The 22,585-nt window shown below is 52.6% G+C and overlaps 1 protein-coding gene across 1 annotated transcript in view; it reads left to right on the top strand.

The window, feature by feature from the left end:
• HDAC4 (histone deacetylase 4) overlaps positions 1–22,585 on the top strand; it is a 71,162-nt gene that overhangs the window by 24,572 nt on the left and 24,005 nt on the right. Inside the window, exons 7-11 of the mRNA XM_023518232.1 lie at positions 2,679–2,812; positions 7,334–7,439; positions 13,176–13,222; positions 18,581–18,688; positions 20,803–20,858. Of these exons, the coding sequence (XP_023374000.1) occupies positions 2,679–2,812; positions 7,334–7,439; positions 13,176–13,222; positions 18,581–18,688; positions 20,803–20,858 (451 nt within the window). The remainder of the gene's footprint in view (positions 1–2,678; positions 2,813–7,333; positions 7,440–13,175; positions 13,223–18,580; positions 18,689–20,802; positions 20,859–22,585) is intronic.

Below are 22,585 nucleotides of genomic sequence, written 5' to 3'. Positions count from 1 at the left end.
TTATTTTAGGGTGCTCCAAAGCCCCCCTTATCTTTCCCAGAGAACCATGGTATTTCTCTAGAGACCAGTCCCTAGCCATGTGGGGCTTCCAATCCTGACTTCCAGCAGCAACAACTCACCCCTTCATGCACTCCCCTCCTGCATTGGGCTTCTGTCTGTAGCATTGACTTTGAGGCACCAGGGGCTTACTGGTGTAATTTGAGGACTGTCCACTTGTCAGTTGTGCAAGAACAGAGCACAACTGTTCCTGCTTGCTTCACCCGCAGATCTTCCATCTGTGTTGTAGCCAGGAGCAGTCTGCAGGCAAGGATGTTGCTCTGGCTTGAGAAGTGCCTCACCAAGAGTCAGGAGAACTTGGTGGGCGGGGCCTCCAGTGTGGCCCATGTGCAAGCAGGGAAGTCTGGATAGGAGGGCAGCACTGGCCTCTGGCAGAGTCTACCTCTTGGGACAAGTAGGGAAGCCAGGACAGTTCATCCCATTGTTTTGATTTAATATTTAATAACATTTTGACATAATAAGAAGAAAGTTATGTAAATACAGAATAATTTCATTTTTCAAACAATTCTCACAAAATGTCTTACTTCTCTGCACATTTTCTGCACCGTGCAAAGTCTCCCTTTTCAGGTCTTGGAAGGATGCCATTCATATTCAGAGAAAAATTTCAGTAGCAGTTATCCAGAAATTAAAACATTGCTTCACAGAAAGAAAACTGCAGCATTTTCTTTCTCTTATGGTGACCCTCTCCAAAAGTCCTTGACCATTGACTGAAATAAACATATTCCTTAAAGAACATGCTCAAACAAGCAGGCTGTAGCTGCTTACAAAGGAAACTCCACGGACCTGCCCACGTGGCTGGCCGCTGTGTACTTTGGGGAAGCCCACCTGTCGGTGCCCTTTCTTAGCTTACCCTTGTTCCTCTTTTCAGTTTGTAAAACAGCACACACTCACTGCAAAGAAGCAGAATGCCACTTCCTCAGCCCTCTCTGCAGTATCGCCCCTCAGTACTTTGACTTAAATTTCCCAGACCTGTTTCTGTGCAGAGCCAGACACATAGACAGACACATGTGTCTTAAGAGACAGGACTCTCCTGTACCTTTGTGTCTGTCCAAACTGTGCCCCTCTGGGCATCGTCCTGTGTCTGTGTACAGCAATGGAGCCCCTCCTCAGAGCCCCTGACATCCCTGTGGGCCCTGCTGCCCTCAATGTGGACCTGCCTACCTCTCGGCCTCTGTGCCCTGTTTTTCCATCTATGAAGGGGTATCTGCCTCTTCACAGGTTCCAGCCATGTGACCTCATCATGGTGACCCTGTTCAGTGGGCCACCCAATGCACGTATCAGTGGCATCTGAACTGTTTACACACACACACACCCCCTTGCGGTCAGTGCGTGTCAGTCCATAGATGTATGCTTGGTGGCCAGGACGGATTCCCGTGCACACTTGCTCACCTTTATACCATGGTACGCTGATTGAGAGTTTCTGTGTCTGTCTAGTCCCATGAGCCTGCACCTGCCTTGCTGCTTTTTCCCAGAAATCCCTACCCCAGGCCTTTCTGGCTAGTGTATCCAGAGCCTCTTGAGTGCAGGGGACTGACTCCTGTTGGCCTGACACATGATTGAACCAAAAACTACCCCCAAGCTGGGCCCTGCAGAAATAGGGTCACTGTGAATAGCAGTTCACCTTGGTTGGTTGATGCTGCCTCTGTGCCCAGTGACAGGAGCACAAATGTGGAGAGTCCCTCTCTACTGTCACTTACACAGAAGTCCTAGAGTGGGTCCCTCTGGTGCTTTACATGGCTTACCTGTCCTCCCCACCTGGACAAGCATGTGTTGGCCAACAGATGCCTCTCACCAGTCACCTGCCTGGCTTTTCCTTGTCACAATCCTGGAGTCCCACATATGTCAGGCAGGGACAGGAGGCAGCCCGCCTGTTCATTGTCCCTAGGGGCTAACCTCTCCTTCCCAGGAGGGGCCCTAACAGACAGAGGGGTCATGGACTGTGCCCTGGAGGTGCTGCCTGCCCTCCCTCCAATCTCCTGATGGGCCAGGCACGCTTGCCTCACTGCAGCTCCACACCATCCTGGCCATGACAGGGACACCCAGCACTGCAGTGAGTGTCACCTTACTCTCATTCATCCTGATGCTGGGTGGGCTCCCCCTGGAGGTGCCCTCCCACTGCTGCTGCTCCCTGAGAGCCGGCTGGTGCTGGGCTCTCTTTACATTGCTGTGTGTGTTCATGTTAAGTGGCCTTGTGTTATGTGTTGTGTTCCAGCTACTCTGGAGGTTTCTTGGGCAGGACCCAAGTCTTGTATTTTTTTTTTTTTAATTTCAAATGCTTTAGACAATTCTCAGTCTGCCAGAAAATTGGAGACAGCTGTTGGTCCATAACCCAACAGATTTTAGGGGACCAGAATCTCTGACTTCTGGAAGTTGGCACAGCCATCAACACAGATCCCACATGAGGCCCAGCCCTGTGTGGTCCGGCCAAGGGCCGCCAGGCGGTGCTATGAGCATGAGTGGCAGGCTTGCTCACTGCCCCTTTCTGAGGAGGACTCAGCCTTACCTTCATCCCCTTCTAGGGAAGTGGGGGTTCCACTGCTGATAGGGCCAGCCTGCTGGTAGGTGGCAAGTAAGTACCAGGCAGCCCTCCTGACCTCAGCTGTGTCTGCCCTCCACCCTAGGCCTTGTGTACGACACGCTGATGCTGAAGCATCAGTGTACCTGTGGGAACACCAATAGCCACCCGGAGCATGCTGGGAGAATACAGAGCATTTGGTCCCGCCTGCAGGAGACCGGCCTCCGTGGCAAATGTGAGGTAATACCAGCAGGGGGCAGGGGCCACGGGCCACCTATGGCTTCAGACATCACCGGAGGTGGTTTGATTCTAGGTGTCATCTCTTGCTTGGCCTACAGGGCCCCAGCAGATGGGGTTTCTGGGTTGTAATAATATGCAGGGGAAGGGGCTGTGAGCATTTCCCACCATCAGGATCACTCATGCAGGCCTTGCAGGCCATCTGCCCAGAACTGAGATTGTCCTCCTGAAATCTCACATCCTCCCTGCAGGAGGCAACGCCCTGGCCTGTGCCTGTGACCAGCATGTTCTTGTGTCCATAGCTGTCCCTGTTTGCCTTCCTGTTGCTTTTCTGAAGATGGGATTGCTGCCATGGGATTCCAAACGTGCTGGTCAAAGGTCACAGGGAAAATAAGACCATGTCTCAGATCATGCCTAGTGACTTTTCCTTGAAGTAATGTTCTCTAAGAGAACATTATAAAAAGCTTCTCTGAGGATATTAGGATTGCCTCAGGCCTCTAAGTCACTCCCCAGGGTGATCAAAATGCCTGTGACCCGTGGGCAATGCAGACACTCAGTGTGTCTCGCACACAGCGCCCCACCCCAGTGCTGCTCTGCTGAGTCACATGAGGGGGTTTCAGCCCCACCTTCTCTGGCTGGTCCTGTTTCCTTGGCCAGCTGGGGGTGGTAGAGAAACTTCCTACTCTCAGGCGGGGAGGGCCGAGCCCCCCACTGACCGGGACCAAGACTCCCTCTGTCCCAACCTGGCAGCAGTGGACTCCCAGGCCCATGAGGCAGGGTCTCAGCTGAGTGATGTTCTGCCCGCCCCTGTGCCGTCTGCCCTGCAGGCCACCCTCACCAGGATTCCTAAGCCCTGGGAGTTGAAGTGAAAGTGGCCAGACCTTGCATCAGGGAGAGGGACTCCAGTATCAGTTTCCTCATCTATGGAGTGAAGCTGGCAACATCTACCCAGGGGTGTGCTGGGGCCATAATGCCCTGCCCATGCCCATGCCCATTTATAGGACCTACTGCGTTCCCTGTTCTGCATCAGAAATCCCACCAGGCTAGAGAAAGTGTGCAGGGAGGACAGAGTGGTCCCCACCCACCCACCCAGGGGCCAGCCGTGCAGACATGGCAGAGATGAGGGGGCAGGTCCCACTGCCCACAGAGTGCCTGGTGCCATGTCAGGATCCTCTCCATAAGGCACCAACACTCCTCCAGAAGCTGGGGTGTTTAGAAATAAGTCATTCTGTGGCTCATGGTACCCCGATTTCCTTCACCAGTGTTTTTGGTGTTGTATAAGTATCAAGGGGACAAGACCTATTAGTTAGACACAGAAACCTCTCCCCGGAGGAGCAAGCTATCACAGGAGGCCACTGGCGCCTGTATCCGGGATCGGCCAGGGCAGCTACGCCACTGGGGGGCAGCATCGCCCTGCGGACTGAGCTGCAGAAGCATCTCCTGGCACCTGCTCCCTTCCAGGGGTACTCCAGCCTCCCCATGGCTGCTTCCTGTCCCTCTGGAAATTCTGCCTCTCCCCTCCCTAGGAGGGTCCACTCAGGCCAGGAGGGCTCAGGGGCAGTTTGTCAGCCAGAAAAGCAAACAAGAGCATGGGAAGCATGAGAAAATGGAGATGCAGGGAGAAGGGAGTGGCCCTCGATTCCCCTCTTCCTTCCTTGGTGCCAGGATACAGATGCCCGCTATGTCTGGGCCAAGGGATGGCAGAGGCTCCCCGGCGTGGGGCAGTGGGATCAGATGGATCATGGCAGGGCCACAGGGAGAGGAGAGCTGGGGAGAGATGGGTGGTTCTGACTAAACCATGGAGGCAGCGGTGCTGACACCAGACCCTGAGTGTGCTCCTTGAGCCAGACCCTTACTGCAGCTGCACCTGTGCTGAAGAGCCTGTCACATGTTAACTAAGCCCACATGGACAGGGGTCAGCCACCAGGGTCCTGGAGGAGCCCTCAGAGGCCGGACACAGACCATTAGCGGCACCCAGCTAGAGAAGACAGTGAACGGGACTCTCTAGGAGCCCCTGACTAAGTGGGGGCCACAGAAAGACCAGAACCCAGGCCTTAGAGGTCCTCTTGGTCAGCACCCTCCCTCTGGGTAGATGACTGCCAGGGTCCCAGGGGTGGACTTTTCCTGGCACTGCTGCACTGGGCCTGACGTGGCAGGGAAGGAAAGAAATGGACCCGGAGGTCTCCTTTACAAGCTTAGGACCCTCTTCTGCCTGGAGGCCAGGCCAGCAAGACTGGCCTCCAACCCGGCTCCTTCTCACTCCACCTCCCTGGACAGCAGCCAGGCATCTGGTGGCAGGTTGTGGCATGTGTTATGACTGTTAGAGGTCCTCTGGCCAATTCACAGAGACCTGGAAGCTAGCTGCACACAAAAAGCCCTGAGCTCAGCCACATGTGTATGACCACTTGCTTCAGAGGCCTCACAGGGCCCAGGTAGCTCCTGGCCCAGTTCCGTGCTGTCTGGGTGCCCTCCTGTCCCCAGGAGCAGCTGCAGGATGGGGTAGAGGGGGGAGGGGAAGCAGCCCCAAGGTCAGAGGCTGAAGGGACTAGGGTGGTTCCAGCATTTTTTTGTGCCTCTCCAGACTGTGAGTTTGTGGCCCTAAGGAGCTTTTGAAATTTTGTCCCAGGAGTTAAAAAGGAGACAGAAATGACAAGATCAGCCTCCTAACCAGAGCTGCCACTGATTCAGAGTGGCTGTGGATGTGCCTTCCAGCACCCTGCAGTCTGGGTGCTGTAACGTCACACAGCCTGTCTTGTACCTTGTCTTCATTTTATGTATTCATGAATATGGATGTTTTATACTTTTCTTATTTGGCTTATCTAACATTCCCCTTAATTTGGAAGTTCTTCCTTTGGTCTAACTTAAAATTTCTCTTGCCTGTGACTCCACAGCATTCAAAGGATGAAACTTACCTCCCCCCCCCAAAAAAAATCTCTCTTGCCACAATTCAAGGTCTTACCCAGCAGGGTAGCTTTTACATGGGAGAGCTCAGGAGGTGCTGTGGCCTTGCTATTCTCCAGGCTGCAGGACCTGCCCCTACTTGGCACTGCACTGCCTGGCTCCTGGGTACTCCCCACAATGGCCTCTCCAAGTATGGCCTTCCCAGACACCATCTGTCCAGGCGGAGCTCAGCCCAGCCACACTGTATGGCTGCATAGAAAGGAGCACTCCTCAGGGCCTTATAGGAGGGGGTCCACAGCAGCCGCCTGGGCTCCCCCAGGCCTGCTGCCCCCACGCGGGAGACAACCTTGTCTGCCTTTGCATGGACTGGCTATCTCCCCAAAGTAGAACTAACACTCAGTTGCAAATGGAATCATAGGCTAGTTTTCCACCATGGGAACAAGATAGTATAATAAGAAAGAGTCTGATTTCGTGGAATTGTTGTTAATGATGAGAAAAAGGTCCCTGGAGTAGACCTTCACTGCCCAGGTCAACTGCCCTCCAGGAACCCCTTTCCTAGAGGAGGGAGCTGTCTGCCAGGGGCCACTCCTTCCATCTCCACCTTGTGTGGACGAGGCCCAGGCTGTCTTGAGAGCCTTTGCAAGCACTGGGCTTGGTAAATGGCCCCAGGACACCCCATCACGGGCCACCCACATAGGTGAGTGTGTGACACTGAGACCTGGGTGTGGGCTGAGCAGTGAGGGAGTGGGGGGAGCTCCCTGCTCCTTCTGGTGACAATGGGCCATGGTCACAGTGGTGTTGGAGTCTCCCTGTGTTAGCTAGAGAGCCATTTCCATGTGACATGTTAACTTTAGTCTCCTGTCCTGATCCACCAGCCTTTGAAAAGCTTAAATAAGTACAGCTCAACTGAAGAGTAGAATTTCTCTGTTCTGGGGAAGGTCTAAAAAATAGGCCAGGTATTTTGATGAGAGGAATTTCCACAACAGAGAAATGCAGAAGGCCATGTGGGTGGCGGCCCACACATACCGCAGTCCGCCCAGTAGCTCGCAGTCCTGTGGGAGGGGGGTTCAGAGGCACCCCAAAGTCCCATGATCATGAGCAGAGGAAATCAGCTCATGCTGCCTCCATCACCTCACCACTATTTTAAGACCAGACTCTGACAGTTGGAAAGAAAAGTAATAATTTGATGCCAAAGCACTTATGTGACAGAGAAGGGTAGCACATTGAAGGCTGGAATTATTTCTCTTAATGTTTTTTCAAAGTTATAATTAAAGTTTAAGCCCTCTAAAATATTTCTTAAATACTTTTAAATATTATGTCGGTGATGTTGCTTTTTATTTTGCAATAATCAAATCCAATGGGGCTCATTCACACTGTGGGATCGGGATGGCTCCCTTATCACTATGGGATCGAGGTGGCTCCCTCGTCACACTGGGGATTCAGGGTGGCTCCCTCCTCACTCTGGGGGATCGGGGTGGCTCCCTCATCACTCTGTGGGATCGGGGTGGCTCCCTCGTCACTCTGTGGGATCAGGGTGGTTTGCATTGGAATCACTGCCTATGGCAAGAGAAACAGCAGCCTCTGTTGGCCGTACAAGCATCCTCTTCCCTTCTGTCCCCTCAGAGCATCCGTGGACGGAAGGCCACCCTGGAGGAGCTACAGACGGTGCACTCAGAAGCACATACTCTCCTCTATGGCACAAACCCCCTCAACAGGCAGAAATTGGACAGTAAGAAACTTCTAGGTATTTCATGATCTTCCTTACCTCCCTGTATTGGGTTTGAAATCACCCAAGCTGTGTTTCCAGCCCTCAGCACCTGCAGCTGGGTGGCTGTGGGTCTCACCTACTAGGTCTCAAGGTAAAGAGGCTGGAAGAGAATTCTCACCCAGCTAACGGGATCTGCTGGTTTCTGGTGGAAGTGCCTTGTGGCAAGTAAGTTCTTATAGAAATGGCCCAGAACCACTGGTGTGGAAGAGTCTCAGATGGCAGAGTGGAGGCTCTGGAGACTGGTCAGGTAGAATCCCAGCATGCTGCTGAGGGTGAGCGGCTGCTGTTTTCCTGGCTCTATCTGCCAGGTGGCCCCCACATGCTTGGCTGCAGGGGAAATTTTGGCCTCATGAAAAGAAGTATCTCCTGCCTCAGGAAGTGCCAGACCTTTCAGGGTATCTGAGAGTCAGAGGGACTCCTGGCAAACCCAGTGCTCCAAGGGCTCCCTGGGCGCAGACCATAGGCCCATGTACGGGGCTCCCTGGGCACTGACCGTAAGCCCAAGGATGGGGCTCCCAGGGTGCAGATCACAGGCCAGGGATGGGGCTATGGAGGCTTCCTTTGTTCCCAAATAATTTCCTCCCTGACTTCCCAGATACCCTCAACCAGGCCAGTCATAGACTACCTGTCTCCTTCCCTGACTTAACACTAGGGAAGGTGAAGTCCATAGCGGCTTTTCCCTGAGAAGGAGACAGAGGAGGGGCTGGGATCCCCAACATGGCAGTCTCAGGTCTTAGGGACAAGGATAAGACTGTGCTCGCCTTGCTTTGCACATCCTGCGTGGTGACTGTGAGGAGGTCTGTGCTGTGCCAAACCTGTGCAGAGTCGTGGGGTTCAAACATGGACCTCATGCACTCCCTGGACCCTTCCCTTCCTTGCTCACTCGTGCATGCACTCGCTCTCTCTCACTTGCTTACTTAGCCCCCTGCTGAGGGCATCTTCGGAGTCCTGGTAGTGATAGAGTCCTGGGGACACACGATTCTTCTTCCTGGGTCCCCACAGCCCTACGGTATCCAGGCTTTTAGAAAGACACAACCCTCAAGTGTGGGGGGAGCAGGACAGGAGTTGGCAGCAGCAGGACTGTAGAGGCCAAGTGGGAGGGGTGGTTGCTGACCTGGCAGACTCCACAGAGCAGGCTCTGAGCCAGTACCAGGACAATGGCCACCAACTCACCCCACAGATCCCAGCTGCTTATGAACAGCAACTGCAGAGACCCTGGAGTGGGAGCAGGAGGGGACTCAAAAATGGGGCTGGGCCAGAGTTGACAGGGATGCCTCTGGGCCCCGACCCCACAATCCAGGAAAGCTGCAGCTGCTGCTTCTCCAGAAGGGCGCCTGGGCTGGAAACACCCCCACCCCTGCTCCATCAGGCTCCAGAGTGCCGGCATTTACACTCCAGGCATTTACACTGCAGGGACCTGCCTAGTCCAAAGAAAGCTGACATTGGGGTTTCCCAGAAAATAGTCCCCCAAGACCCCTGATAGAAGGTAATAAGCCCTGTGTGCCTAGAACATCTGGCCAGCAATACCTACTTCCCTGTGAGACCAGAGCAGATGACCAGGGCTTACCCGGGGCCTGGGTGAGGTGCTCAGCAGGGAAGTTAAGACATAAACAGAGCAAAGGAGGGCAGCTGGGAGGGAGGCAGGACCTGCAAAGCAGAAGCTGCCCTTGCATTTTCAGGCACTGTGTCATAGGGACACCTGCAGGGCGAAAGAGAAAGTGCAGACTGTCTGGACAAGAGAGATGAGAAACTGATCACTGGAACAGAAAGCCCCTGAGTTGGAGGATGAGTTAAGTGACTTCCCAGAAACTGGAGAAAAGCAAGACAGAGCAGGATGGTAGGAAATGGGAGAGGAGGAGGAAGAGGACAGGCAGAGGCCACCACAGGTGTGCGGGATTCCCTGGGGATACACACTGACACACACTGAGGGTCAAAGGGCCAAGCAAGCACCAGTGGCCAGGAGGGGGTCACAGATGAGGGGCAGAGACAGACAGCAGGTTCCCAAGAAAGCAGGAGTGTGGCAGGAGGCATCACGTTATGCACACTCAGGGGTTGTCCCTTTAAAGCATTCTTCCTCAAGAAGCCACTGCAGGATATGCTCCACCAATGCAAAGGAGAACTGGGTGGCTGCCCCCGGGCTGAATCCCATCACAGATGCCACCCTCAGGATAGTCCCAGAGATGGCAGGGTCCCCATAGAAGCAGCCAGCCCAGCCTGGAGCAATGTGGCTAAGAGGCAGGCAGGCAGGCCTGTCACTGCCAAGGTGCCGCGGGCTGTTAGCCAAGCTCAGGATACCAGGGACACTTGTTCCAGCTGTGCAACTCCTATTCTTCCCACAGCCTGGCTATACCCCTACAGCCTACACACTGTCACCCAGGACCAGGAGGGAATCCCAGTCTACACCCTGCCAGGTACTTGCTGTCATGAACCCTGCCCCCCTAGACGCATTGAGAGCCATCACCTCACAGGCATTTTTGTCTTTGCTGACACAGCAAGATTTGTTCTTGCTACTCAGCTGCTTCCCAAAGCTCCGCCGTCGTAGGGTAGGGCACAGTCCCAGGAGGTGAAACCATGAGAGGCTTGCAGACGACTGGCCAGAGGCAGGAGCAGATTCCCTGTGACAGGAACAGGGCTGGGAAGGACGCTGTCCCTGGATGAAGACCCTCCAGTGAGCAGGCGCCCATGTGCTCCTATACTCAGAGCTATGGGGTGTCCCAGGTGCCCGGCCCCTCACCACATGGAGCAGGACTCCAGGGCAAAGCAGAGCAGGAAGACTGAGGTGGCCCTGGACCGGAGCTGAGGCAACTATCTCCAGAGAGGGCATGAGCACTGCGTGGACACAGTGGCTCAGGGGGTCCTAGAAGCAGAAGTTGGTACAAGGAGAGCCACCAATCCAAGTAGCTTATGGGGGGACAGGAGAGATGGAGCCCAAGGAATGGAGCCTATTAGGACGGGGCAGTATGGACAGTGGAGTCAGCAGGTATCTGGCAGGTTGGAGCTGAGTGAGCAAGGGCCATGTGCTGCAAGGCAGCAGGCCAGCAGGCCAGCGTCCTCTGTCCTCAGGCTTCTGCAGGTCCTGACCAGGAGCCCTGGCTGCCTGGCATGATCTTCAGGGAGAGAGGCTGCCCGTGGGTCCCAGGGTGGAAGGGACCCGGGTCATGAGGCTCACTGTGCTGCCTCAACAGGCCTGCCAAGTCGCTGGGTGGCCCCATGTTGGAGCCGTCGGTCCCTTAGGGTCACTGCCGCCATGCCTCTCACCCCTACAGTGGTTCCATCTCCTTTCAGAAGGGTAGCCGCTCTGCCCAGGCCATCCAGACACCCTGTTTTCTGTTTTCAAAGGGCCCACCCACTAACCAAGTGTCCTTTGACTGTCAGTCTTCCAGAAATTCAGCAGGGCTAAGGGCAGTGTCAAGGTCAGGGTGAAGGCAGGTGTCACTTCACCAAGGGGGAGACTGTTGCAGGTTTTTAAGCTCATTTCAAACTAGGTCTAAGACAAAACATCTAAAATGCAAGAGGAAAATCAGACATGTGGTATCTTTAGGGGAAAAGTAAAGGGCAGGTCTGCCGTAACTTGGGGCTTTCTTACCAACCTGTGTTGGCTGCGAGGGGGCTGCATGTGGGCCCTGGTCCTGTTCACAGCCAGCGAGGGCCCTGAAGACCCTCCCTCGCTTTTAGCGTCTTTGTTGAAATGTTTTTCTGCATCCTCTCACCCCACTCCTCTCCCCCGTAGGCAGCCATTTTAATAGACTTTCTTTTGTTAACCAAGTAGTTAGTGCAAAGCCTGTTGTTGTATGTGTGTTTTTAATTTACATCAATGATGTTATAAATCATGCTGTTTCCTTTTCTGTCCTGCTGAGCTTTGTGTTTAAAACCTATTCCCATTACTGTGAGGATGACTTAATCCATTACCTCTCACCACTTGAGATCCATTTTTAAATTTCTGACAGTTTTCCTAACCAAGGAATTCCATTATCATCAGTCTCAGTATTTAAAATATAGTAATAGCTGGTGATTATCTCAGATTTGTTAGTATAACCCTAATGAGATGTTTAAACACTATCGTGTGATTTCTCTTCCTATTTTAATTAAGTCCACAGATTTCTAGGCCACATTGAAAAGGCCCACTGTGGTCAGTTACTGGTGTGGTGATGTACCACTTGCACTATACTCGTCCGAATTGAACCGTGGGCACCTGGGACAGGCTGGCCACGCTGCTATGGAGGTCATCAGCAGTCACAGGGTTCACCAATGGCAGCTGGCATAGCACTGCATTGAAGGGGCCCCCAGCCTGGTGCTGGGCCCCCTGGGAGCAAGCCTGGCACCGCTCAGGGAAGGGCAGCAGGATGGCTGGCCCCCACCAGGATAGCAGCACTTACTAAGGGGCAGTCAGTGTCTTTCCCATCCCATTACCAGGCACAGGACACCTACTGCCTGCTCTAGGTGGACAGATGAGAGTGGCCACCGACTCGGGGCAAAAGGTTTTGTGGCCTGTTCTGGGTGACTATGGCCCCAAACCTCAGGAGGCAGTGACGGGCAGCCTGGGCTCTGGGTGGAATGCCAGCGCTCCTGGGGCAGGGACACAGCCAAGGGGCTGACATGGACTTTTGAACCTCTGTCACCCAAACAGCTTTCCTGTGACTCAGTCCTATCCCCCCCCCCCCGCTGTGGGGAAGGGGGTGTGAATACATGACAATGTGCCTGGGCTTGTGTTGCTGTGGTCTCTGCTTGGTGGGTGACAATATCATAATGTCACCAATGTCTAATTCATGGACCAGTTCTGCACTCAGGGCCTGTCTGGGTCCACCCACAGTTGGGAGCAGATGGTGCTATAGAGCTTACCCTCCATGCTCACCACTCCTAGAGCTCCTGAGCCCTTCCCAAGCACCATGTGTCCCCCCAAGGAGGGGCTCTTCTCATTCATCCAAGGTCACCTAACTGGCCAGGGCCCCTACTAACCCCAAGGCCAGGCTCATTCCTTGGGCACCAGGCAGCTGGAGCAAGGAGTAGGACCCAGGAGCGTCTAGAGCAGGAGCTGCCACCCCAAATCAGGGCCGGAAAGTGGGGTCCCGGGCTGTGCAGGAGCCTGCTAGGGGAAGTAAGCTAGCAACAGGCCTGAGTCTCCTCCAGGCTGAGGCAGGGCAGCCACCCATTTGGAGACAGGCAGGTTTTATGCTGGTCATCTGCAGTCATATAGGACTGGGACCAAACTGAGGAAAAAGACACCCAGGTAGTTCTGTGCATGGCCAGCTGTGCCTGGCCTGAGCCTGGGAGCAGGAGGGCCATCGTGCTCGCAGTCTTCCTAGCTGCGGTGGGGATAGCTTCAGGGCCTCAGAACCAGAGCAGGTGTTGGGTGTGGCAGACAGGGCCTCTGAGGAGCCTGGGCTGCTGTGCTTGTGGCAGACAAGTCCTTAGGGACATGGGCACAGGGTTGGGCTGGGGACAGACACCTGTCAGGGCACTTTGTTTCCCTGGTGGCTGGGAGTCTCCTAAGCCCCCTAAGGAGTTGGCTGGTGCTGTGAGAATTTGAGCTGTAGCAGGGCCACACCAGGCTGGGGGGCACTTGCCCCCCAGAAAGTGTCCTATTGTGTGTGTCTCACAAGTGCCACGCCACGTGGATGACTCCAGTGTCCCCAGAGCCCATGCTGTGCCTGGCTCCCCATGACCTCAGTCTTTCTGACAGCTCCCTTCTCCCCACAGGCTCGCTAACCTCGGTGTTTGTCAGGCTGCCTTGCGGTGGCGTTGGGGTGAGTATTTCTTTAATGTGTAAATAATGTCCTGTTTCTCCTTGAGTCCCAGCGGTCGCAGAAATCGTAGCCTTGCTCTCCTCAGAGTGGATAATTGCTGCCAGGTGTTTTCCATACACAGGGGCTGGCGGTAGGGGCTGCCATGTGTGGCTTCAAAGGCCGCATGAGCCTTAAGCATTTGGATTGCAGGACTCAGGTACCTTCTCTGGGGAAGGTTGTATGGCACACCGGCTCAGGCTCTGGTGGGAGCTGGCTCTCTCTGTAAAAATAAGCTGGTGTCTCATCTCCTCCTAAGTCTGCAGCTGTGAAGCACTGGTTTCGGCAGCATTGTGTTGTCCCAAGGAAATGTGTCTCTGCTCAGACCCAGATTCCACACTTGAGGCTGCAGGTGCAGCCCTCAGTGTGGTAACCACAGACTGCAGGGCCTTGTGGCATTTGCCAGGCTGCCAGCTGGGCTGGACTGGCCTTTCTTCTGTTCTACCACACACAGTGTGAAACTGGCCTGGACCTTGAATTGCAAAGGACCATATAGTGTGGTTGTCCGCCTCTCTGTCTAGACAGTCACCCCTCGCAGTGACCAAGGCTCTCCCCGGCCCCCTTGCTCTCTGATGCACGGTGGGGGGGGGGGGCAGTGACAGAGCTTCGACTTGAAGGGGGGAGGCCAAGCCCTGTGGACAGTCTGCCGAACCTTACAGCTCCACAGCACTGAGAAACAAAGCAGGCGGGCACAGGCATGGTGGGCAGGAGTTGGTGGACAGCAAGGCCGTTGGAGCTGGAACACAGTGTGTCATCACAGATCACAGGGTGAAGCGAAGGTCTGGATTTTGTTATGGAAATGAAACAAAATTGTTTTCTTCCTGAGTCTTTACAGAAATCGCTGCTTTGAAAATTATCCCGTCAGAAAGAGAATAAATGGCATTTATTCATACCACCACCAAGCTCTCCTAGAGTTATTTTATTTTGTATTGTAAATAGGCTTCAATCTCTTAATTCAGGGCAAATTTTTGGCCAGACTTGAAAGATCTGCATTTGCACTGCCCTGCAGCCAGCAAGCCTTTGCAAAGCCCAATTTATAATTCGCAAATGAAAGCTAAATGCAGGCTTAGCCCTGGGATTGAGTCTGGACAGCCCCTCCCAAGCTTGAAGTGCCAGGGCTCACCAGCAGTGGAGAGTGGGAGTCCTTAGGTTATGTTTCTTCCCATTGTTTTCCAAAATGACCTCTAGCTGGAAGACACAGCAGGTGGCACAGTCTCCTGCCCTGACTTTAGGCTGGACTACCCATCACGGGCACATATGCAGCCCACTCATGCCTTGGTGTCCCCTTCCAGAGCCAGGGGCTAGCCCTTTGGTGTGTGGACCCAGGAACCTGAGTGTGGATGGACTCGGAATGCTCCCCTGGAGAGATGGCAGGCAAGGATGGCCCGCGTGCTCTGGGAGCAACATCAGGTTGGCATCTGGGGCATGCAGCTGGGACTTTCAAAGTTTGGGTTTTTTTGTTTGTTTGTTTGTTTTAAGACAGAGTCTCAATGTTGCCCTCAGGAGAGTGCCATGGCGTTGTAACTCACAGCAACCTTCAGCTCCTGGGCTCAAGTGATCCTCTTGCCTCAGCCTCCTGAGTAGCTAGAACTATAGTCACCTGCTAACACCCAGCTAGTTTTTAGAGACAGGCTCTTGTTCTTGCTCAGACAGGTCTTGAACTCGTGAGCTCAGGCAGTCCACCCACCTTAGCCTCCCAGAGTGGGCAAGGGGACTTTTTTTAAGTTTGAAACTCCCAAGGATTTGACTACAAAACTCTTAGAAGTGATCAAGGAATACAGCAGCGTCTCAGGTTGCAAAATCAACACTCATAAATCTGTAGCTTTTATATATACCAACAGCAGCCAAGCTGAAAAAACAGTCAAGGACTCTATTCCGTTCACAGTAGTGCCAAAGAAGATAAAATATTTGGGAGTTTACCTAACAAAGGATATGAAAGATCTCTATAAAGAGAACTTTGAAACTCTAAGAAAAGAAATAGCTGAAAATGTTAACAAATGGAAAAATATACCATGCTCATGGCTGGGAAGAATCAACATTGTTAAAATGTCCATACTACCCAAAACAATATATAATTTTAATGCAATCCCTATTAAAGCTCCACTGTCACACTTTAAAGATCTTGAAAAAATAATACTTCATTTTTATGGAATCAGAAAAAACCTCAAATAGCCAAGACATTACTCAAAAATAAAAACAAGGCAGGAGGAAGAAGATAGGTGCATGGCCTACAGATATATGAAAAAATGCTCACCATCCTTAATCATCAAAAACACTTTGAGATATCAGCTAACTCCAGTAAGATTAGCCCGTATCACAAAATCCCAAAACCGTGGATGTGGAGAAAAGGGAACACTTCTACACTACTAGTAGGAATGAAAACTAATATGTTCCTTTTGGAAAAATATTTGGATAACACATGGGGATCTAAAAATAGACCTGCCATTTGATCCTACAATTCCTCTACTAGGTATATATCCAGAAGACCCAAAAATCACATTACAACAAAGATATTTGTATCAGAATGTTTATTGCAGCCCAGTTCATAATTGCTAGGTCATGGAAGAAGCCCAAGTGCCCATCGATCCACGAATGGATCAATAAATTGTGCTATATGTACACCATGGAATACTATGCAGCCCTAAAGAAAGATGGAGACTTTACCTCCTTCATGTTTGCGTGGATGGAACTGGAAAATGTTCTTCTTAGCAAGGTATCTCAAGAATGGAAGAAAAAGTATCCAGTGTACTCAGCCCTATTATGAAACTAATTCATAACTTTCATATGAAAGCTATAACCTAATTATAGCCTAAGAATATGGGGATGGGGGAGGGGTGGATGGGTGGAGGGAAGGTGATTCAAGGGATCCCATCTATGGTTTATCTTACAAGGGTATAAGTGAATCTTTCTAAAAGTATAATATAAACATCTTAACACAATAAGAAAATGACATGAAGGCTATGTTAACCAGTTTGATGAAAATATTTCAAATTGTATATGAAAACACCACACTGTACCCCATGATTGCATTAATGTACATAGCTATCATTTAATTAAAAAAACTCACCTTCCTTAAAATTGTTACAACCTTTTTTCAAGTGAAATAAACTTTTTTGTTCCTCTCCTAACTGAGTTTCAGATGAGTGAGGAGGCGTGCCCTTGAACTTCCCCCTGAGCCTTGCCCTGCATGCTGTGGCCGTGCCTAGCTCTCCAAGGCATCTCCAGGACTGGCGCCCTCAGTGTGTCCCAGTTCAGCTCTCTGTGATGTTCCCAGGGGGAATTTCTGCTTGTTTCCCCTCCAGTGTGTTTCTTTCTCCTCCATATGACACCCAGCCTGAGCCTCTGCCCTTTCTTGAATCCATTTCTTCCTGCCTAGCTCTCGGCAGCACTGTGGCCTAAGTCTGTCCCTGGCCAGGAGCCTTGTACTTCTGGGAGCCAGGGGGTGCAGGAGGGTTTGTCTCTTATGCTGTGCAGGGTGATCCAGGTCACTGGGATGGCACTGGCCTTGCCTCCTGCCACAGGCACCCCACATGCTGAGCAGCCCCAGGAGGCAGAGAGCCCAGAGAGGCCCCTTTCCCCTCCCTGTCGCATTTCAAGTCCTAAAGCCCAGGTTCTCGCATTTTGAAGGGAAAGAATCTCTGAGTACTTTGGGCCAAACTGCTGTCCTCACAGGTACAGGCTCTGGGCCTGGTCCATCCAGGACCTGCCACCCCAAGGGCACAGGGCAGCTGGTGGCCTCTGTTGCCTGGCACTCAGTCATGGCAGCGTCTCTGCTGCTGAGGTAACCTGCTTCAGTGAATAACAAGATAGCATTGTGTGGTAGGGGCTATTCTTGATGAGTTGAATGTCAATGCTTTGGAGAGCAGGCAAAGTAGAGGGCATGCTTCTGACATTTGGAAACTATTTCAAGAACATAGAGGTTCGGCTATTGAAGAGAATAAACCATCACCTAGTGTACTCTCCAGGAAATATCTTCAGTGCCATGTAAATGCATTTTAAATGACTTGCTTTGAAGATGGAGCTTCAAGACAGCCTGGAAAGAAACCCCATGTCCCACGTAATGATCGGTGCAGTCAAGTGGCACGCTGGCCTTGGGCAGGCAGGAGCCTGTGTGAGCCCGGGCCGGGGCAGAGGAGAGCAGGGCAGGCAGGATTGCCCCCAGCCTGGAGACCCCCAAAGTCCGCAGTGCCAAAGGGAGGTCAGCTTGAGAAGTAGGGTTCCTCCTATAAAGCTGGGGGCATCACCAGGCTTGGCATGGCCCCAGGAAGGGCACAAAGTTCAAGTGTGTCTGTCCGAGGAAGTGGCTTGCCTAGCCCACAGCATCCTACTGGCGAGGAGGACGTTGGGACAGTCACCAGGGCCTGGCAGTGGCCATGTGCTTCCTCACAGCCCTCTGGTCCTGGCCAGGCTCCATCGGGAGACTATTCCTCATAGGACTGCTGGCTGTTTTCTTCCTCACCCTTGTTAGCCAGTGCTTAAAAAATATATATATAAATAAATAATGTGCCTGAAATAAATGAACTTAAACAGAGAGATTGTTGGACACACCTGTGTGAAAGTTTTCTGTCTGAGACGCAAATGTCTAATGGTCTTTCTTACTGTCACCAGGGGCCGAGCAGGGTGACTGCCCGGGCCTGCTCAGCTCCTGCTGTCAACATTTAGCCTCTGGTTACTTTTGGCACACGATAAAGCAGTGATTTGGAGACACCCCTCCCTGATTCTTCTCTGACATCTCATTTGCTGATTTTTAGTATAGGTTGACTATCCCTTATCCTAAATACTCAAGACCAGAGTATTTCAGATTTTTTTTTCAAACGTTGGGGTATTTGCATTATGCGTGCTGGTTCAGCATCCCTAATACAAAAATCCAGAATCTGAGCACTACCATGTGCATATTTTGAGAGTCATGTGAGCACCCAAAAAGTTTCAGACTTGGTAGCGTTTCAGACTTTTGCGATTCAAGATGCAGTCCCAATAACTCTTAACTATGGTAGCAGGAAAAAGGGGAGCAAGTAATCCTGACAACCCTGCTTTTCTACCCCGGTATGGTGGAGCAATTGAGCAAAGAAAGGACACCTCAGAACAAGTGAAAACATGTCTTATTTCTAGTATGTTCACTCTGTTTTTCTGTGTGGTGTGTTTCACGTGTCCCAGGAAGAAGTAAGCCCAGACCTAGGCTGGGTCTTTCCTGTCTGGAAGGTCCTGGGCTTTCAGAGACAGAGCCCTTGGGCTCTCGGGGCCTGCAGGCTGCACGGCCCACAGGGGCTTGGGGGGTGACAGTGACTTCAGACATCGGCTTCACTGCAGGTGCTGTCTCCACAGGTGGACAGCGACACCATATGGAACGAGGTGCACTCGTCGGGGGCGGCCCGCCTGGCTGTGGGCTGTGTGGTGGAGCTGGTTTTCAAGGTGGCCACAGGGGAGCTGAAGGTAGGTTGAGGCCTGGGTGGCGTGAGCTTCCAGGACAAGGCCTGGGAGAGGGACACAGAGAGGACTCGGGACTGGGGCTCAGCACAGCCTTGCACTGTTGAAGCAGAGAGACAGTCCCACATTTGTGACCACACATGCTCAGTGCAGAGATTCTATGAGTTTCACCATCAATATTGACCATATTAGAGATTAAAACTGAAAATTTTTTTAAATATTTACTAATTTATAAATAACAACATCTGCTCGTAAATGATAGCTGAGTTCCCACGGCGACATGGTTGTGCGACATGTTGAGGTTATAGAGAAGCCTGGCCTCGCGCAGGTCTGTAACTGGAAAAGATGTCTTAATAGTCTTGTCAGCTGTGTGGGGGTGTCCTTCTGTGATGCCAGCCCGGAATTCAGGAGGCAGTGTCCTGCAGACTCACTGCCCCATAGCGTCTGAAGCCAGGTCAGGGCCCTCTCCGTTCTGGCCATGCCCATGAGCCCTTCCAGCCTGTGAGGTATTTACAGAGGTGTGATTCTGCAGCAGGAGATGTCATCATCTGGAAATCCAGGTTCACTGAGTTATATTGATCCTCCAAATCCAGACACGCTACACAGCACCAAAGAATCATGAACTTTTGGACCCACTGATGCACGTGTCTTCACCCACCTCACCAGAAAAGCCTTGTAAGCGCTCGGAGAGTATCATATCACAGACAGGCTCATGTTCTCCAAGCTGGTAGTTTTCACTTGAAAGCTCAAATTATACCCCTGACAACCTGCCTGCCATTTTCCTTTGAATAACAATTCCCTTCATTGGATTTTGAGACCTGTCTTAGATTTATCCACTTGGGGTAACTGTAGTTTCTCCATATCCTTCTGTCAGGGTCCTGTGGGCTGAGGAGCCCCCCAGTCCCCTGCTCAGATGGCTGCCACGGTTTCCTCTTGCTCCCAGCAGCCTCCTTCCTGGCAGTTTACTCGGGATGGTAAAAGTTCTCATGTTTGAGGGTGAAAACTTAATAAAATGTGTAACTTCTGTCTCACTGAGGACAATTTTAAAAGAAACTGCCTTGTCCCCAACACATGCAGTGAGCATGGGCAGGACCTGCTTGGGCAGGACCTGCTTGTGCAGGGCTGTGGGAGCCCCTGGGGGTTTGCCCTCCAGGGCCCTGCCCCTTCAGTGTGGCCGTCAGTACAGTGATGGGGCAGGAAAGCTGTGCACGTGTGAAGGCAAGGCACCCCCCACGCTGGATCCCCATGTAGTGTGCAGGTGGGGGGACATGGCGAGGGCTCCTACAGAATTGTGTGTTGAGGGTGGGTTTGTCCCTCTACCTCCCTCACTGCCCTGTCATTGAGCCCCGTCCCTGTGGCCGGCCAGCCTACCACCTTCCAGGACACAGTCTTCAATGGGCGGCTGGCCTGTTGGGGCTGTCATGGGCCCTGCACATACTGCTTCCTATTGCTGTGAAACTGGGATGGTGAGGGTGCCCCTGCAAACCCTTCTTACTGAAACAGCTGCAGAGCCGTTTGCAGATGGTTTCTAAAGCATACATGACAGGCTGGGGAGCATGAAGTCATGCTCCAGCCTCTGCATTTCTTCCTTGGTGCTGATAGAGCTGTTGGTTTTATGTGTCACCTACTTGCCTCCTCCCCAGGAGCTGAACTGCCCTGAGGACAGAGATGGTCAGATAGAGGCCAAGCTGGAGCACAGAGCCTCTGCCCCACAGCAGACTGAGCAGAGCCTTTCCTCTCATCCCCATCCGGGGCTCCCCAGGCTGCTACCTGCTGGGTGCTGGTCATGAGCCCATAGGGCAGGAACGTACCTTCAGCACTGCCCCAGGTCCCCAGCTGAGCAGGCTTCACAGAGAGAAAGGCAGGGCCAAGTTGCCTCTAATTTTAGTAACTGGGCTTTCCTGGCCCCTCCACTCACCCCTGTGAGAGGAAGGGCCCAGACTTCTTTGAAGGGCTCCTAGCCATCCCCATAACCTGTCCCAGGCAATGTGGCCTGGCTGCAGCCAGAAGCCACACCCTCCAGCACATCCCGAGTCTGCTGAAAGGCCCCTTTGTGCCAGTTTCCTCCTGGGTGTAAATGTGTTTCGTCACTCTCTCCCACCTGTCTGATCCCTCTGTAGAATGGCTTTGCTGTGGTCCGCCCCCCGGGACACCATGCTGAGGAGAGCACCCCCATGTAAGTAGACACGCGATCCCTCTCGGGCAGTGGAGGAACTGGGTTGCCTGCCTGCCTATGGCGCATCCCAGCTGGCCTTCAGGTCCTGTGCGCTGAAATGCATGGAGCACGTCCAGCTCAGAGCCCCGTGAGCGGGCGCTGAGCACAGATGCCACTGCTGCCAGCACCCTGGTCGGTGTGCTGAGAAGCTGGGTGAGGCGAGGAAAGGGGCTGTGGGGTCAGTCCAGGGACGTCCACTGCTCAGTGCGTTTGCTGTCGGCGCAGGAGAGGGACTTGCGCTGGAGCAGGCTGACGCGACTCTGTGCAGACCTCATGGCTGGCCTCTAAGGTCACTTCATGTGTGGCAGCTGCTGGCTGGCCCTGACAGGTGGGTGCTGGTGAGGCAGGTCACAGTCATGTGCGCACAAGCCCGCTTCCTGGACTGACACCCAAGGACCCAGATGAGGTGACCAGTGAGGAATAGGATTACCCAGTTGTCACTGTGCCTAGAGAGCCAGTGTCAGGCAGGGGCAGCATGGGCCCTAACCCCACGTCTGCGAATTGAGCTTTTGCTGCCCAGGTGGTGCCCAAGCAGCAGGCCATTTCCAGAGCCATGGATACCACCCTGCTGAGCAGGGCCAGCCCCAGGAGTTATTAGCTCCACTGTGCACTGGCGACCAGGGAGACACCTGACTCTGCTCCCTGGAGTTAGGAGGAGGTGGCTGTGCCCTGGAGAATTCCAATAACAGTTCAGGTGGGCAAAGCAAGTTCAAGTACCTACAAGTGTAGTGTCAGGGAGAGGCCAGGAAGTAGGGTGTGGCCAGAAGCAGCCCAAGTGAAGAGGATCCCCAGGTGACCGGGAAGGGACCTCCATGCCACCCAGTGAGCTTGGGCTTTAGCCCCATAAGCAGAAAGCTCTGTCTTTCACATCAAGAAGCCTGTGTTCTATAGCAGAGTCTCCTTCATGCCCAGAAGAAAGATACCATGACCACGTGGAGTAAACTTTGGGTTGGAATCTTTGTGGCTTTGCCTAAAAGCCACGTGGTCACTCCACATCCCAGAACACTCCATCCTCAGTGTGGACTTCTCTGTCTCGAACCTCTGAAGTTACTTATCTGACATGTCTGAGTTGCCAGGTGCTCTAAACAGCAACACACACGGAGGCAGACGCGCGTTTGTGGCTGTGCTCCCACAGGCTGCAGGTGTGGTCAGGCCCAGGGCAGCAGCGCCCACCCGCAGAAGAGGCTGGGGGAGTCCTGTGTGTGGCCTGGATTCTGAAACAAAACAACTAATGTTTCTCAGTGATAATTCAAAGGGAAATTTAGATTGAAAAGATTTTCATTTCGAGTCACTTCTTGTTTTCTCAATCTTTTAAATAGATTGTTTAAAATTATAGCTGATTATATCTCTTAGACTATGGAAAGATACACAGTAAGCAGCTAAATTAAGTAACTTCTGTGTTTTGTGGACCAGAGCATCTCTTGAGATTTAGTAAGTGCTCTGTGATATACCCCAGCAAGTAAGAGTAATGTTGGGAGAATTAAACCTCTCTAACCAAAGAGGTGTTTGACATCTCCAGCCAGGAGACTGTGTGTGTGTGTGACTGTGTCATGTATGCAAGTGACTCTACTGTGTGCACATGTGTGTGCATCTGTTCATGTCACTCTGGGGTGTATGTCTGTATGTACATCTGTGTGTGACTGTGGTATGTGCGTCTGTATGTACATCTGTGCGTGACTGTGGTGTGT

This window comes from Otolemur garnettii, unplaced genomic scaffold (genome assembly GCF_000181295.1).
Source record: "Otolemur garnettii isolate 467f Iridium unplaced genomic scaffold, OtoGar3 scaffold00133, whole genome shotgun sequence".
Taxonomy (NCBI): Eukaryota; Metazoa; Chordata; class Mammalia; order Primates; family Galagidae; genus Otolemur; species Otolemur garnettii.
The sequence above is the reverse complement of the archived record's forward strand: the minus strand, read 5'-3'. Positions and strand labels throughout refer to the sequence as shown.